This window comes from Xiphophorus couchianus, chromosome 2, assembly GCF_001444195.1.
Source record: "Xiphophorus couchianus chromosome 2, X_couchianus-1.0, whole genome shotgun sequence".
NCBI classification, from domain to species: domain Eukaryota; kingdom Metazoa; phylum Chordata; class Actinopteri; order Cyprinodontiformes; family Poeciliidae; genus Xiphophorus; species Xiphophorus couchianus.
Window position 1 is genome coordinate 25,145,470 of NC_040229.1, and position 17,788 is coordinate 25,163,257.

A 17,788-nucleotide genomic window follows, 5' to 3' on the forward strand; every position below is an offset into this window, starting at 1 on the left:
TTTTGTTAAAGCTTCATATTGCAGTTTTATATTGAAAGAAATTGATTTGGAAAAATGTTTCTTTTGCCTTCTCTTTTGACATATTGTAATTATTATTACATTTTCATCTATAAAATACCAAAATTTCCATACAACTTTACATTTTGGTCCATTGATGAGGTAATGTTTAAATATTAAATGAAGTTTTGATCAGACTTTTTACCAAATACTTCTTTACTCTCACTTGAGTAATTTCTTGGACGACTACACTTTTTACTTTTACTTGAGTGAAAATACGCTGAAGTAGTGCTTCTCTTACTTGAGTACAAATTTTGGGCTCTCTGCCCTCCACTGCACAGAACTACAAAGACCAAGCAAAACATGTGGAAGAAGGTGTTCTGGTCTAGTCCAAGCCTCAACGTTTTAGTCTACATGCAAAACACTGCGTGGTGTGAAAACCAAAGTGTAGATGCGAAGACCTATGAAGCTAAAAGCAGAGTATTTTTAGGAGAAAACCTGCTTAAGGTTTCCAAGCTTTATCCGAACATTCAGGGTCCCCCCCCCCCCCCCCATAAAACTGGGTCTAAGGTTCACCTTTCAGCAGAACAACACTAAACATACAGCCATAGGTACAAAGAAATGGTTTAGGTCAAAGTGTTCTCATGTTAGAACGGCCTAGTCAAAGTTCAGAGCTAACAAGATTCTATAAATGTCACCATTTATGTTTACAGATGCGCTCCATCTAATTTGGCTGAGCTTGGTCTATTTTGCAAACTTCAATAGGAAAATAATAATAATAATAATAATAATAATAATAATAATAATAATAATAATAATAACTGTAACAACGTTTTAAAGAGCCACGTGGGATTTAATTTCTTTTTCATGATTTTATTTTTAGCTTGTGTTTGTCACATGACAATATATAGATATAAATACTTTTGCAAGGCACTGTAAACCAGAGGACTTTGAAGCAAGACACTGTAAAGAAACCGCAAAATAATTTGGAAAATTGTAATCAGTAACCCCCCCCCCCCTAAATAAAAAAACACACACAAAAAAAAACAAAGCATCCTGGTGCATTCACTAAAATGAGACAGAAGGAGAGGGACAGCAGCAGCAGCAGCAGCAGCAGCACCAAGTGTCACCCGGTCCCCCAACACGGGGAGGGCTCTGGAGTTTAAAACGGTGTGAATATGATAGCCCATCTGGAGCCTCTGGTCCTGCTTATGCAAGTGGAGATCTCCGTGCACGATTCAAAGTTGTCAGTTCGGAGGCACTAATCTGACAAGAGGTCGGTGTAAATAAACAACAGACAACGACTTTTGGCTATCCTCAAGTAAGTCGATTGGAGAGGAAAGTAAAAAAAAGAAAAATGAGAGTTTGATTTTATCTTGGAGTGGAGGCCCCGCATGAGAGATAAGGTTTTGGAGGACAAAAAAAAATCAGGCACCAGGGAGGTGAGTGGCGGATTTACCCTCAGAGGGGGTAAAAAAAAACCCAACAACAACAAAACATGACTGTGGTGTCCCAGGACAATAAAGAAGAGGCTGTGACGGTCACTCCTTTGTTACAAGATGCTGCTGACTTGGAACCGGCGGACCAGGAGTGCAGCGAGAGGGTGGTCATCAACGTATCGGGCCTGCGTTTCGAGACGCAGCTGAAAACCCTGTCGCGCTTTCCGGGGACGCTCCTGGGGGATCCGCGTAAAAGGACGCGCTTCTTCGACCCGCTGAGGAACGAGTACTTCTTCGACAGGAACAGACCGAGCTTTGACGCCATTCTCTATTATTACCAATCGGGAGGACGGCTCAGGAGGCCCGTGGGTGTACCTGTGGACATTTTCCTGGAGGAATTAAAGTTTTATGAACTCGGGGAGGAAGCCATAGAGCTGTACAAAGACGACGAGGGCTTGCCGAGAGAGGAGGAGCGGCCGCTGCCGACCAACGAGTTCCAGCGGCAGCTCTGGCTCCTGTTCGAGTACCCGGAGAGCTCGGGACCCGCGCGGTCCATCGCCATCGTGTCCGTTATGGTTATTTTGATATCCATCATCATATTCTGCTTGGAGACTTTACCGGAGTTTAGAGAGGTGCCCCCAGAGCCAGAGCTGCACGCCAACGGAAGCGCAGACAGCAAAGCGCTCAGTCCCTTCACGGATCCCTTCTTCATGGTGGAGACGCTTTGCATCGTGTGGTTCTCCTTTGAGTTCACCATGAGGTTCCTGTCCTGTCCCAGCAAAGCGGCCTTCTTCAAGAACATCATGAACCTGATCGACGTGGTGGCCATCGCGCCCTACTTCATCACCCTGGGCCTGGATCTGGCAGAGCATGAGGGCAGCAGTCAGCAGGCGGCCTCCCTGGCCATCCTGAGGGTCATCAGGCTGGTGCGCGTCTTCCGGATCTTCAAGCTCTCCAGACACTCCAAAGGCCTGCAGATCCTGGGCCAGACTCTCCACGCCAGCCTCAGGGAGCTGGGGTTGCTCATATTCTTCCTGCTCATTGGAATTATCTTGTTCTCCAGCTCGGTGTATTTCGCCGAAGTGGAGGATCCCGAGTCGACGTTTTCGAGCATACCCGACGCGTTCTGGTGGGCCGTCGTGACGATGACCACGGTGGGCTACGGAGACATGTATCCCTCCACCATCGGGGGGAAATTCGTTGGTTCCCTGTGCGCAATCGCCGGAGTGCTGACCATAGCTCTACCTGTTCCCGTCATCGTGTCGAATTTCAATTATTTCTACCACAGAGAGAACGAAGAGGAGGAAAATGTGCAGTACATCCACGTGACCTGCGGGCACCCGGAGCAACAGAGCTCCTTTGGGGAGACGGATTCCACAAAAAGTAACCAGTCCCTCTCCAAAACCGAGTCCTATCAGGGGAGCGACGACCTTGAGGTCCTGACTCATCCAAACGCGACTCAGCCGGAGGCTTACACAGGAAAGCTGACGGATGTGTAAACAAGACAAGTTTTTGTTTCTGGTGAGTTTTAGTTGCGGAGGGGTTTTTACGATGCACGGCCGGTCCAAGGTTTTATGGGGCCCGAGGGAGAGTTTCATGTGGGGTTCCATTACAAACTCCAAAACACGTAGACTTTTCCAGATCCGTTTTACTGGGGCGCATGAGGCAGCATTTGTCTTTCTTAATCAAATATCAACAACAGAGTCGAGTGTCTGAAGATCAACTTTATGAAATTACAAGACATTACAGCTACTTGGATGAAAGGAAGAAAAACAAAGAGAATAAATTATGTACTTTATTTTACAAAGCAGAATGCACTGAGAAGCCACTGGTGCATCTTTAAAATCTACAAAAGTTCAGGATGTCTTAGAAATGTTGCATAAAGTCAGCTCCACTCAGTCACTTTATTAGTTACACCGATTGGGCCAGTTTTGCCTTAAGCACTGCTTTCATTATTTATATTCTATGGTAGAGATTCAACAAGATGTTGAAAACATTCCTCATAGATTTTGGTCCTTATTGATATGAGGACATCCATGAGTGGCTGCAGATTTTGCAGCTGGACATCTCAGAGATGTTACCTGGTGTATCTGGAGGCCAGTGGATACACAGTGAACTCCGTAATAATACTGAGGTAGACTGTGGCCTTTAAATTATTCTCAGTTTGTACTAATAGCGTATTTTCAGGGTGCCCTGAAAATATTGGCCACAACATTTTGCCACCAGCAGCAGCCCGAACCGCTGACCTAAGGCATTATGGAGAGTTACTTTCGTGCTGTTTATGCCAAATTCTGACCCAATCGCCTTGATTGCTGCAGCCGAAACCAGACCAGGCAATGTTTCTCCAATCTGTTGTTTTCCCATTGTCCTGAGCATGTGGAAACTGTTGCCTCGGTTACCGTGTTGACAGCTGACAGGAAACAAGCGTAGCATGTCCTTCTGCTGCCTTAGCACATCTGCTTCCAGGTTCAGAGGCGGTAATCTGCATGCGATTGTTGACCAGATTATTTTACCTTCTGACATCCTCAATATTTTTTAGACAGCCTACTAGTGCATGTTGTCAATTACAAATATATAACAAAAAAATTAAAGTTTTGAAGCATATTGCAGATGTGAAACCACACCCTTTTATTGGTGCATCTCCATGATTTTGAAAAAAAAAAAAAGTAACAATAATTACTGTAATTGTAATTTTTGGCCTAAATATTTGTGATTTAAGGGCGGGGCCATGAATGAGTTAAAGAGATTTAGAAAGAAGTACTTTTAAAAAATAAAAGTAGAATACTGGTTTAAATAAATAGATAAATAAATACATAAACACAAAAGCAAGTATTGCGACTCAGAATGTTGTGTTTTTCTCCCTTATGCATAAAAGCTTGACTGACCAGAAGAGACCAACTTAATTTTTAAATGTGGCGATTCTTCAACCTCACACCTCACATTCTGCATTTAAAATGATTGTACTCGAGTTTTTTTTAAAAACACACCCGTTCTCGCTTGAGTAACTTCTCCCCTTTTCCCACACAGTGGGGTTATTGTTAGAAAAACTACATGACATCATGACAGCGCATATAAATAAGCGTGCCATTTTTGGCACATAGCGCGTGTCATGTCTGTGCCTTTAAGCTTTTCTGGTGTCATTTTACGGTGTTAAGTATCAGGCAGGCCATTTTAAGGCGTTAGAATGACGTTCAGAAAGTTTTCAGGGTGGGGCAAGGCTTTAGGGTGGGCGTCCTTCCTCGAGACTGCAGCGTCAAATATTAACATGAAAAGAAAAAAAAAAGGAAAAGAATGTTGATGAAACCAAATTATGAGACCCAGACTAGTTGGGGAAAAAGTAAAAGCAGAAAATAAACTAATAAAAAATGGATTACTGCTAGCTAAAACTGATAGAAGTTATTATCCGTTGCTGAAAGTTAGGCAAAAACTATCTTTGCGTGTGTTTGTGTGTGGGGGTGTGTTTGCCCATCTGTCGTTCCATGTTTGTGAGTAATTTTCGGCTTAATTCTGTCCTTTAACAAAGATAGTTTTTCCCCCAGTTGTGTATTTATCACTTGTGGGGACTTCACATTGACTTCCATTAATTTCTAGAGCCTGACCCTTATCATAATCCTAACCCTACCCATCACAGACCTAACCACTGACCCAAAAACAACAATTTGCCTCCTGGGGACCAAGAAAATGTCCCCACAAGGAGCAATGGTCCCTATAACCCCAAATTGTAGACAGAAATATGTTCCCATAAGGATATGAAAATCTGGTACCACACACACCCACACACAGACACACACACTCTACAATGCCAGTGTTGTGTCCTAGCGCTGGCATTGAAGAGTTCACAGCTTATTGGTTTGGGGCCTGCATGGGACTGCAGCTCCCTTGCAGGTTACAGTATGTCGTTTTCCCCTGCACGTCTTCCAGCATCATCACTCTCCCACATGTGACGCGTTCGCCTGTGCAGCATCAAAGGCTTCTAACTTTAGGATGGTGTGAAAGTGTTAAAATTCTTCTGACAACGTTTTTGAAGCACGATCATCACATCTAATTCACCCAGCCCAAGAATATGTATTATTTACGTAATTTATTATTTTTTATTTTAAAGTGTTTTCCAAACTTTTTATGCATTTGGGTGACAACATAAAAGAGTTGCAACCCCTCTACTACTAGCCACATGGACATATTTATCCAAAAATAAACAGTAGATTAGTTTATCAATTACAGAATCACGAAAGTAACATGAAAGTAATTAATGCTTGCAATCCTGACGAGATTCACTGACCTGTGTTACACCAACATTTATAATCAAAGAAAACAAAAGAATACAGATTATCGTTAATCAAATTAACTTTCAATATCTTGTCTGTCAAATGCCACAATTTCAGAAAAATTGCAACTTTATTTTTTGAAAGGTTGACTTTTTTATGTATGTATAATCAGTGATGAGTTTCACTGATATTTCCCAATATTTTATGAATATTGCTAAAGAGATCTTGCAGTGCGCAGCCGTAACCCGACCAGTGCTGATCCTATAAGTGGTACTTTAGCGCCACTGTGTGGCCGATTGATGCATCTGCAAATAGCAGAACAAATTCTTGAACATCTTTGCACTGTTGAAGCGTTGACTGACTGTTAGAGACGATCCGCATTGATCTAGAAATGATCTGTCATTTATGCAAAGTTAATTGAATAAACTTTTGCTTATTTGCAGGAGACAGAAGACTACATGAAGCTTTTTTCCCCCTTCAGTCACAAGACTTACGTCTGGCATTCTCTTTGAAATGTCATGGATTTAATTTTTTTATTTGAACTTTTGTGCACTGCAGGGACTTTAAAGTGGACGATCCTGGAAAAAAAAAGCTCCTGTCAGTTGTCATAAACGTCATGTGCATTATTTGTGTAAAGTAACACTATTTTGTTTTGGCATTGTAAATTAATTTATATGAAAATTCTAATGTATATACATTCTAATTTTGTAATATTCAAATGTCACTTTCTTATGCTTGTAATGCAATGTGTACCTTGATTTTTTTTTATTTCTTTTTTTTGTAGGTTTTTGTTGTTGTTTTGCAACCAGCTTTAAACAAAAATCTCCTGGAGCCGTATTGTGCCAACATGCATGGCATGCATTCACTGTAACTTTTTAAATGTAATAAAAGACATATATTTTTCTAATTTAAACACAGATCCGAATGTATCTCATGTTTTCTTTTTCTTTTTTTAAAGGAATTATTGTGAGTAAGATATCATCATGACTCCAGTTTTATTATTTCTACTGGTGCATCGCAGTCTGAACAAGAACCTGACATACAGATCCATTTGAATACATTATAAAAGGTTCATTTACTTCAGTAATTCAATACAGAAAGTGAAACTCACATTGATTAATTACAAGAAGCGACAAATTTCTCTTCATTCTGATAATTATGACTTATAATTTACAAAACCTCCCAAAGTGGCTTTCTCAGCAAATAAGAATATCACATAGCCCAAATACATTACATAGCAAAAATAAAAACATTATTAATACTGAAATATCAGCCTGCTGATAAGCATGACCACCTGTTTCGATGCAGTGCAACGTGGAGGTGGTCAGTCTGTGGCTCTGCTGACACGTTCAGGAAGCCCAGCTGATAAAGACTTCAGTTTGTCTTTATCGTTGGCTCTGGTGTCTCTCGTCTTCTCTGTACATTTTCTATGTGGTCAGGTCAGTTTTTGGGTCAAGCAACCTCAGTGAAGCCATGGTTAAAGCAGATGTTGGTGCTTCCTGCAGTTTGATTCGGTTCAAGTCCTGCCAAAAAAAACAAGAAATCTCCATAAATCATAATGAGGACTTATCATTAATTTCCTGCCTGATGACTGAGTTGACTTTGGGCCTGCGGAAACAAACCAGCAGCACCAAACCAGCAGAAACTCCCCACTGGACCCCAACCAATTTGAATTTTGTTCCTCTCCGTTCTTCACCTGCAGTGTAGTACCTTGATTTCCAAAATAAAATACACTGAATATGAAAAGAGCGCTAAGGTTAAGATGTGCCTTACTGCAAGGAATGCCACAGTTGTAGCTAATATCCTGTGGTATCAACGAGTCTCTAGTGGGCAAATGTTAAGTCCACAGTTTTTTCTATTATTGAGTGACTCACACCAAGTATTTCGGCATTGAAAACACTTTTATTGGTTTTATTCAATAACTTTCAGAGAAGCCGAATTGTGGATTAGTTGTAAGTCACAAGTCTCTCTGTGAAATTAAATAAGTGACTAGAAAATATCAAGTTGTGTAAATCGATTATCTATTAAAGATAAAAATTATTTTTGGACTCAATTACTGAAATAAATTAACGTTTTGATGATGCTCAAACTGACTGAGATGCTTCTGTATAATGTAAATGTTTGTAACAACTTTGGTGTCAAATGATAGAAAAGAAAAAAACAACAACAGAGGAATCGTTTGATTTGCATTACTTTAATAATAAAAAGAAAAGCCCTCAGTGTGATGTCATAGTGTCAGGTGGACATATTTTAGCAAAAATGATCCATAGTGGATTTTTGTTTTGTTTGTTTGTTTTAAAGCTTCGTTTAGAAAGTTTTGAGTCAGATGTATCTGGGGAACATTTTGTGGTTTTCTGAGTAGGAGCCATGATTTTCGCTCTCCGTGGTCCTGAAAGTCTTTTGTGTCCTCTGCAGAGCGTTTTTCTTTATCCTCACGAGAAATGCATCAATATTCTTCCGTTTAAAAATAAAAACAAACAAACACTGATATGCTTCAGTCAGTATCAACAAAACCCAACTATGTATAAATGTCAGCTGCAACATCCGCACAGCCAATCAGGATGTTTTATTCCTCCTGACCAGCTTTCTCCGAGCACAGATCTGATCCGAGCTGTCATACTACTGAGACTTTTCGGATGATCTGTGTGTGCTTGCAGTCTGCAGTGCTGGCACACAGGCGTTGGTGTTTTTGTGCTGTGTGGAGAACTTCTGGCGGCGTCCTTTAGTGGAGCCGGTCTGCATTGCGTCGAAACCCTCCAACTCCTCCCCTCCTCCACCCCTTCCTCATCCTCCTCCTTCCTCCCCCCGCGGCCCCCCTGCTTCCTCTTATACTTGCATGTTAAATGATCAAGCCAAACATGCTTGACATTGCTGAGAAACCGTGCGGACGTCGATGCCGCACTCGTCTGTTTCTCAGCCCTCATTTTTAATTGTGTGTGTGTGTTTGTATTTTTATTCCTTTCTTTAAAAAATAAAAAAAATAAGAAAAAAAATCGCGTTCACCGTCCTGCGCCGGAGCACATCCTGCCCGTCATCTCGTCTTGTGGCAGATTTCTGCTGATGCAGGGATGTCTGGGAATGCCAAGGGCTCGCTCGTTGCCCCTTAATGCATCTCTCTCCGAACTGCAGCGCAACATCTCCTCCTGCGGTTTGCTCATATGCCGTTTGCTCTGCTCACCACCGTGCCGCTGCCAAAGCAACCTTGGGGCATCGCAGGATAGCAGTTCCCCTCTTTTCGCTCTTTTATTTATTTATTTAAAAAAAAAATTCCACCACCTCTCGTCTTTAAATTACACAGCTTTCCTCTTCGACTCGTCTTATTTTAAGAGTGCAGCTTAGATGACGCGAACTCTCGGGTGCTAGGCTGATGCAACTTAAAAGTTTCACACCTTAAACGCCTCTGCTGCTGCTGCTGCTGCTGCTGTTGGATGATTCTGCTCGAAGCTGTTCAGGACCTCTCAAGATCAAACCACGGTAAGCCTCTTAAACTGAATACAAAAGTTTATGTAGAGCTTTAGAGCTGTTTTGTTCCCCAACACCCCCACCCTGCAAGACTAACACACTGCTGCAGTGCTGTGCCCCTTGCTTTATCCATTTGCAAATTGCCACTAGCTTTGTAGGGTTAAAGGCATGCAGAAACTGTACAAAAAAGAAAAAAATAAATAAAAGGCTATGCGTCACAGTCCAACTCAGACTGGTGAGTGTGGCGGAGCATAAATTGCTGCCTTAAGACAAGCTAAAACAAACATTCTTGCAGAGACATGATGTGACATGAGGACAATGCTACCTCTCCAACCAAAGCAACAACAAATAGTTGTTTTTTTTTTTTCCATTTTTGGCTTGAAAACCTTAGAGAATCGAAGGACAGGCACTTCGAAGTTGCACATAGAGCTAAAAATGTTTTCCCCTCTTTGAAACAGCATTGAGAAATTCTTGTTGAATGAGATGTGTTTGACATCATTACTAACTGCTCTAATTGCAGCCCCCAGGGAAGAAGATGACTAAATAAATAAATAACTAAACTGCAGAAAGTGCTGAGCCAGCAAAATATCTCGGCTGTTTGATTCCATTATCCCCTCCATCCCTCCCTCCATCCCTCCCTCCTTCTCTCTTTGGTTGACAGAAGCAGCAGCAGCGACTGCTTCACATGCACTGGGGAGCTGCAATGGTCAAGTCAGCGAGAGCCGCAGTGGAGCCGCACTGAGGCAAAGCAGCCAACCGCCCCCCCCACTCGCAACGGGGACGCCTCCAACGATCTGTGGGGTGTGGGAAGCTGAGGAGTGGAAAAATTTCTCCCAACCGTGAATGCCTGGCCAGTCAGACTAACGGACACCCCTCCGTGATTCCTGCTCCGTCTCTTGCTCCGCTGCGTCCTCCTCCACCTCTTTCCCCCCGAAAATGACCGTTGTAGCGGGGGACAACATGGACGAGACCTCAGCCGTCCCGGGACACCCTCAGGACACCTACCCCCCGGATCACAATGACCACGAGTGTTGCGAGAGAGTGGTCATCAACATAGCCGGCCTCCGGTTCGAGACACAGTTGAAAACTCTGTCACAGTTTCCAGAGACTTTGCTCGGTAACCCCAAAAAGCGGATGCGGTACTTTGATCCCCTGAGAAATGAGTACTTCTTTGACAGGAACCGGCCCAGCTTCGATGCAATCTTGTACTACTACCAGTCAGGGGGCCGGCTAAGACGGCCGGTAAACGTGCCCTTGGATATGTTCTCAGAAGAAATAAAATTTTATGAGCTGGGAGTGGACGCGATGGAGAGGTTTCGTGAGGATGAGGGTTTCATCCGAGAGGAAGAGCGTCCGCTGCCTGAGAAGGAGTTCCAGCGTCAGATCTGGCTTCTTTTTGAGCATCCAGAAAGCTCAGGCCCCGCAAGAGGGATCGCCATTGTGTCTGTGATGGTGATCCTCATTTCCATTGTCATATTTTGTTTGGAGACTCTACCACAGCTAAAAGAAGACCCGATGGGTCGAATCGAGACATTCGGGAACATTACAATACGCTACAAACCAAATATTCTTACTGACCCCTTCTTTGTCATTGAGACTCTCTGTATAATCTGGTTCTCGTTTGAGTTGATAGTACGCTTCATGGCATGCCCCAGCAAACCGGCCTTCTTCAAGAACATGATGAACACGATTGACATTGTGGCCATTATCCCATATTTCATTACACTCGGCACCGAGTTGGCAGAAGACCCAGAAAACGAAGGGGTGGGGGAGCAAGCGACTTCTCTGGCCATTCTCAGGGTGATCCGTCTGGTCAGGGTGTTTCGGATCTTCAAGCTGTCGAGACATTCCAAGGGACTTCAGATCCTGGGGCAGACCCTCAAGGCCAGCATGCGAGAGCTGGGATTACTGATCTTCTTCCTGTTCATTGGAGTCATTCTATTCTCCAGCGCCGTCTACTTCGCCGAAGCCGAGGAGCCGGATTCTCACTTCGGCAGCATCCCGGACGCCTTCTGGTGGGCTGTCGTGTCCATGACAACTGTGGGTTACGGGGACATGGTCCCAGTCACTATCGGGGGCAAGATTGTCGGATCTCTGTGCGCGATCGCTGGAGTCTTAACAATTGCCCTCCCAGTGCCTGTCATTGTATCCAACTTCAACTACTTCTACCACAGAGAGACGGAGGGAGAGGAGCAGGCCCAGCTTCTCAATGTCAGCAACCCCAACATCCCGTCTGAAACCAACTCCAGCCGCCGTAGCTCCTCCACCGTCAGCAAGTCAGAGTACATGGAGATTGACGGAGACATCAACAATAGCATCGACAACTTTAGGGAGGCGAACCTTAGAACTGGAAATTGCACTATCACCACTCAGAACTGTGTGAACAAAAGCAAGCTGCTCACAGATGTTTAGGCATCAGCTAGGAACTCTTGGTCGTTTGTGTCACACGGGGAGCAGACCATCTGATAGGAATGCTTCATTTAGCTCCCAGAGCGCTCTACTGGCATTAGGCCTACAACTATCCTCAGCCGGAAAAAAAAAAAGAAAAGAAAAAGATACACAGTTGTTACAGTATATACCAATGTAGATAGAATAATTAATTTTATTGATCCAATAACTATAATGTTAAGGAAACATTGATTACTACACATATACACAGCTCCTTAGAGGACACAGAGCACACCTTGTCTCGTCAGATGATGGTGTGATAACTAAAAATCTTATGCATGCACTACAGATAACTGATCAGCAAGCTGCACAATGCACCAGAAATGACTGCAGACATTCAAGCCTCTAAGCCAGGTGGTTTCCGCCAAGAAGGTAGATGACCCCCCCACCCCAAACCCTTCGCCTCCCCGCTCCCACAACCCCTTTCCCTCTCCCCCTGCAAAGGATCTGCTACTCAGCAAAGCACCTTATAGTAGGAAGACTGCTCTTCTCTCGTGTTTTTGGATGTAAACAGATGGTGAACTGCTTGCTTCACGGACATCTGCAATGCTGCTGTTCACGCAGCAGCTGCCGTAATTGTGTTATCACCAAGTGATCCAATGCCATGCCCTTTAGATGCATCACAGCACAACTTGTAAAAGTGAGCTTCATGCGAGCATGATTTTAGAGACTTTCCATTTGATACCGGCATGCATGAGGCATATGTCACAAAGTAGGGGAAAGGATGTTCTTTTGGATGTCTGCCTCCATTTCCCACTTCTCCCTATGTTGCCATACAGAGTGCACTGGATGAGTTCTTTTTCTTTTGAACTGCTAATCATTTAGAAGTATACAAACTGAATGTTAACTCTTAAGGGAACAGTGCATAAATGAGATCATAGCATGAAAAAAAAGTAACTTGCATCATGGCCTAACTACTAAGGTACTTCTGTATCCTGGTATATTTAATGTACGATGTATACAGCATGATGTATACGGCTTGTTGCGGTTCATGCGTTTCGCAGTTCCCCGTCGTCGGGGACACTTAAGGAATCAAAAAATCTGGGTCTTTCTGAATTGTGATCAGATTTACAGAAATCCAACTGTTAGGCTGCGGAGTTTCTCATTTAAAAGTAGACTAAGAAAGTTACTAAGTAATATTGGAAAATGCATATAATCATTATAAGCACCAGTTACAGTATTAGTCAATAGAGGAGTGCATGGACGTTCTTGGAGAACAAAAACAGTTTATATATATTTTCAGTCATTTCTTTTTTTTCTTTCTTCAACCACAAAGTTTAGTAGAAAAAGAAAACGAATCCACAGAGAAGAATCATGTTTCATAGACGTATTCTGAGATTAGTTTCCAGTGCCTTTTATCCCTTCCACCAACAGGATCAGTGAAAGTGCCTCAGTGTGCAAACGGTGTTTGGGTAGATCCGGTGTATATCAGTGTCAAACATTGCCGGGTGTGATGTTAGTGAATGCTAGATGAAGTGAGGTTCACACAGCAGGTGACTGTGGTACGTGCACAACCAAATGTTCGTGCTGGCATGCGTTTAATGATGCCATTAAGCAGCAATGGATTGTTCTCTGCATGTTTACCATATTCATTCAGAAAAAAAAAGAAAGAGTCTTCATCCACTCCTGTTTTACTTCTTTGTGCACCGTGCATCCTTTCAGGGTTTCTACCTCAGCGAGGTCATTGCAAACTTGCGGAGCTGAAGGCTTCAATGCAGGGCTTCCAATACCTATACCTACACATGCACATACACTTACAAAAAATATATATATATACAGTATATATAGTTAGATAACAAAAAATAGAACCTTAAGTGTAAACTGCAGTCATGCAATATTGAATGTGAGAGTCCCAAAGCAAAGCCTTTTACAGAAGCACTTACATGTATGGGGAAAGTAGGGTGTTGCAATCCTGCTTCTTGTTTTTTTTTTTTTTTCCACTAAAAGCTGCGCACAATCAGCCCGTTTGTTTGTATGGAGTTCGTAGAGACGGCGCGACTCTCTCTCCACTGACTGTTGTAAGTGTAAGTTATATTTGAAACAGTGCCATGTCAAGTGAAGTGTCGTCACAGGGGAAACAGCTGAGTGCGTTTTGTGTAAAAGAAAAGCTGAGAGCTGCCATATTGCAGCAGCAGTCGTGGGGCATTGTAATGCACGGCAAAAAAAATAAAAAATAAAAAAATGCAATCCATCTGTTTTGCACAACCGCTTCCTTCCATTGCTGAAAAAGAAAAAAAATTTTTTTTAAATACTGGTTCTGATATGTTCTGTCACAGTGCTGGCTCACAGGAGAACAGCAAGCAGATTTGGTACAAAATGTGCTTGAAACTCTGCAGCTACTGTACACCAGTCTGCTCTCCGTACTGGGAGGAGTTCATCCATGGAGTAGTAAGAATCGGTACTGTACTGTAACGCTCCTTCTTCTTATTTAACACTCTCCCAACAAAGATCCTTGGGACAAAAAAAAAAAGAAAAAAAGCTGCACTGCAGTGCTACTCAAATGTCTTAGCTGTTTCTGCTGGTGCAGTGGCCATCCTTTGTGGTGCTAGTACAAGACTACCACTGTTGTGTTGTTGTCACAACACAATCTGAAGCAGAAACGCGACGAATTACGCTCTAAATGCCTTTTTTTTTCTTTTTGGAAGCAGGAAGGTGGCTCGGTGTAGGAAACTGTCGTTTTGTTTGAAACAGATCTTTGTACTGTACTTTTGAAGAGCGTCCTCCTCAGGCAGAGTGAAAAGTCCTACTTATTACAAGTTTAAAACAGAAAAAACAAACAGAGGACGTGACTCAATTTGTCTTTTCTTTGTAGATTAGGATGACGTATATACCGAATAACATAGAATATACAAGGAAATTATATCAGCCTCAAATGCAGCTGCAAAAAAACTGTTTGCTGTCATCACATTTTTCACGGGGGGGGGGGGGGGAACAAAAAGCGCAGCGATGAAGAAAATACTGATGATCTTTCTAGCAGAGAGGACATATACAGATGGTGCTATGCATTCAGTTACCCAATGAAAAGTGCATCCTAACGAGCAATAGGACAACATATAACCTGTTCATGTTAAAGACTGTACCAATCTGTTACCACAACTTGGTACCGACCGGGACGTTTGTCCTCAGATGTAGTTACTATTATTTTAGTTAGAGAAACACATACAGGGCTTCATTGAAGCAAACAAGAAAAAAAGAGAGATAAATAAAAAGCTGCTAAATGGCTCAGTCAAACCTGCAAGGTAGAGCCAACAATGCACTCAGAGAAAAGTTCTTGAGGTCGTTTATGGTGTGAAAATAAGAGAAGGTGCCTGAACATGTGTGTGTTTGATAATATGCTTCTGTAAACAAATGTAATCAGAGCTAAATATAGCCAAATTGAACAAACAAAAACAAAAGAGAAAGGGAAAAAAAAGCTTCTTTGATGCTAACAAGTTAGAGAAAAGTAAACAACATGTACTGAAATTATTAGGAAAAAGAAGTAAAATGCGTTATTTTCCAGGTTTTTTGTTTATTGTTTTGTGTATGGTGGCACTGTAACATGACTGATTTAGGACAAACAAGCCTTATATATCGGAGAAAAAAAAGAATGTGTTCCTCCAGCAAGCCATGTTAAATAAAAATCACTGTACGACGATCACTTCCTGTACATCCGATGATGCAGACGGTTATGTAGACACAGCTGATTTTTGTTATTCTAGTTTCAAAACGAAGAAACAAACAAACAGGAAATAAATGAAATCATTCCTGCTGTTCATGTTATTTTGACCAAACTTTACTCCTGCTGTAACGTATCTCTACAAAAACCTACTAAATGCAAAAACATTAAAAAAAAAACCAAGCAAACAAACAAACAAACAAAAAAAACTGCATGGGCGATGGAAGACTGCATGAGCTTTATCTTTCAAGCTGCGGATTAACTACGACACAGTTGCATCGTTTTTTGGAAAAAGAAACCCTTGCTTTCATCTGCAACCAAACTCAATCGTGAAAGCTGTTGTGATTTCTGAAAAAGCACCTTAGCGCCCGGACGGACGGAGCTTGGCGTCCGATGTGGGATTGATGTGCAGGTCGGTGCTGAATGTGAGCAAGGACAACAAGGGCTAGTTTCTTAGACTCTTAACAGCTCTTCAATGTGACACATTGTCCACTGTTATCTCAGTCATACTGTATTGTGAGTGTGTTATGTTGGGGGGCGGACATGTGAAACACACAATCCTCTGTTCAGATTTCAGGGCATTCTGGGTTTTAAAAAGTGTTGATGCTGGACTGCTTTTTATTTATTTATTTATTTATTTATTTTTCACCTGCTGTAGAAACACTGAACTGAATTGATCTGTTGGGGTGTTGTGTACCTTGCTCCAGGAGTTCCCGTTTGTTTTAAGGAAGTACGATGGCTACGAATCTGTGTTTTCTGTCCCGATCGCACATTTACCTGCTCTCGAGGAGCGCAGCGCCGAAGGACTGTCGAAGCATTCTGCTCCTCTTTCCATCCACAAAGCAAACCAAACTCTTAACTGTGTTATTTAATCCAGCTGTCATTGTCATGTTGTGTTTACCAAGGATTATGCTGGAATGTGTTCAGTTTGTCAGATGATGACAAAAGGCATGGTCTGTGATCTATGCAAGGGTTTTATGTTCCTAAGTTCTTATGTTTCTGTTTCCTATATCACCTCTGACTACATCTTCCATTAACCTGAATAAATTTTTAAGGATCAGCTCGTGTAGGCTTCGATCATTTCTGCTTGGGGCTTGGCCGGTGGGGGTAAATTCACTCTCAAATTCGTGGATTCAGTTCGGGGTCAGAAGCCTGCATACGCTCATCATCGGCATGAAGGTCATGTTAAGTTTAACTTTCGCTTTTGAACCGTTTCGGTTTCATGGAGTACTGAACGAGCGAGTTCAAACATTTTAATCTGTTGTTGATTTTTTTTAAGGCCTTCATTTGGGGACTAAAAGAGAGGACAAGTTTAAGTCTTGAAGTCTAAAGTTTTGTGTTGTTTTTAGGATTTATCTCTGTAACAGAAAAAGAAATGAATTACATGTAAACATCAAAAGTTAACCCTGTTTTGCTCATTAAGCAAAAGATACAATCAAAGAAGTGTTTTCAAATTCAAGAAATAGTTAGTTCACCCCTAAAAGCAACTATAAAGTTCCCCTTTCTGTCTGTGGAAAGTATTGACAGACTGCTCACTTTCAGCTTTGAGATGTTTGACTTATTTTCATTTCGTGCGCGAGACACAGGCAGCAAAGCAGACCCCTCAGCCTGGTGCTGCCACCGCTACGTCTAACTGTTGCTACGTTTGAAAGCCTCACACTCACTCCTGAGATCAAATGATGATCACTCTCAATCTCCTTTAAAACTTATTTGAGAAAGGCTGTTGTTTTTGTGAGCAGCTGCAAGTTTCAGCTATACTTGCAGGTGTTAAATTTGAAAAGAAGGAGAAGAAAAAAGCGCTTCTCTCCTGGTTTGCACCCTCTCTTACCCTCTGTGGATGAGTGGAAAGTGGCTGGGGTGTTTCAGTATTTTCCAGTTGAATCCCTGCCTGATTCTTCCTCATAGCTCCAAAACATCCTGACAAACAAGTTTAAGAGTTTGGGTCTGACCTTCGACACATTTGGGTGTCATCAAAGTGTGTTGGAATAGATAAAGCAGATTTTTAATTGACTAAAGTTTGTTGTGTGATCATATGATCATTAAAAAGTACCATTATTACCCCAGAGCTGATGATGAGTGAATGTAAACTTCAGGTCGCCGCCATGTTGTACGCGGCTCTCTCTGCGCGACGCCATAGCAGCAGAAATATGCTGTAGTTCTGCAGAAGTGTCGGTGTCCCTCTACTACAGCTCTCTCTCCTAGGAGCCATTAGCGATGACTGATGTGACTAAGGTAATAGTTTCACTCTAATCGTCTCGTCCCAGCAGGGGATCATTTGCCTCTGTCACCTTCTGCAAGTCGACTCACACCTCTGACGCCTTCAGAGCTTCTGCCTCTGCCCTGGTGTAGCAAAAATCATTAACAAAAAAAATAATTAAATAAAGAATGGCATCTCAAATCTTAGAAGCTGCAGCAAAATGTTATTTTTGACATCTACAGTACTTGTTGATTACTTTGATTCTTGTTGAGGGTTTGTTTGATTATTTTAGTTTGTGAAAATTGTTTTCAGGAAAGAGCAAATA

At 42.3% G+C, this 17,788-nt stretch overlaps 2 protein-coding genes and 1 long non-coding RNA gene across 3 annotated transcripts; 2 read left to right on the forward strand and 1 right to left on the reverse strand.

Annotated features, from left to right (window-relative positions):
- Positions 1 to 552: 552 nt before the first annotated feature.
- Positions 553 to 6,618, forward strand: LOC114134359 (shaker-related potassium channel tsha2-like). Its single transcript, XM_028000915.1, has 2 exons — positions 553 to 2,957; positions 6,145 to 6,618. Exon 1 carries the CDS (start codon positions 1,496 to 1,498, stop codon positions 2,933 to 2,935), a length of 1,440 nt encoding a protein of 479 aa, XP_027856716.1. The 5' UTR covers positions 553 to 1,495; the 3' UTR covers positions 2,936 to 2,957; positions 6,145 to 6,618.
- On the reverse strand, positions 3,403 to 8,848 carry LOC114134361 (uncharacterized). Its single transcript, XR_003593375.1, has 2 exons — positions 8,705 to 8,848; positions 3,403 to 7,224 (listed from the first exon to the last, which is right to left on the reverse strand). It is a non-coding gene; the product is annotated as an uncharacterized LOC114134361 (long non-coding RNA).
- LOC114134352 (potassium voltage-gated channel subfamily A member 1-like) lies at positions 8,502 to 16,326 on the forward strand. Its single transcript, XM_028000900.1, has 2 exons — positions 8,502 to 9,175; positions 9,825 to 16,326. The coding sequence occupies exon 2, from the start codon at positions 10,100 to 10,102 to the stop codon at positions 11,573 to 11,575; it is 1,476 nt and encodes a 491-aa protein (XP_027856701.1). The 5' UTR covers positions 8,502 to 9,175; positions 9,825 to 10,099; the 3' UTR covers positions 11,576 to 16,326.
- Positions 16,327 to 17,788: the final 1,462 nt, after the last annotated feature.

Bases quoted from the DNA above. Each gene is read 5' to 3' on its own strand.
- LOC114134359 (XM_028000915.1), top strand. From the start codon at position 1,496: ATGACTGTGGTGTCCCAGGACAATAAAGAAGAGGCTGTGACGGTCACT.
- LOC114134352 (XM_028000900.1), top strand. From the start codon at position 10,100: ATGACCGTTGTAGCGGGGGACAACATGGACGAGACCTCAGCCGTCCCG.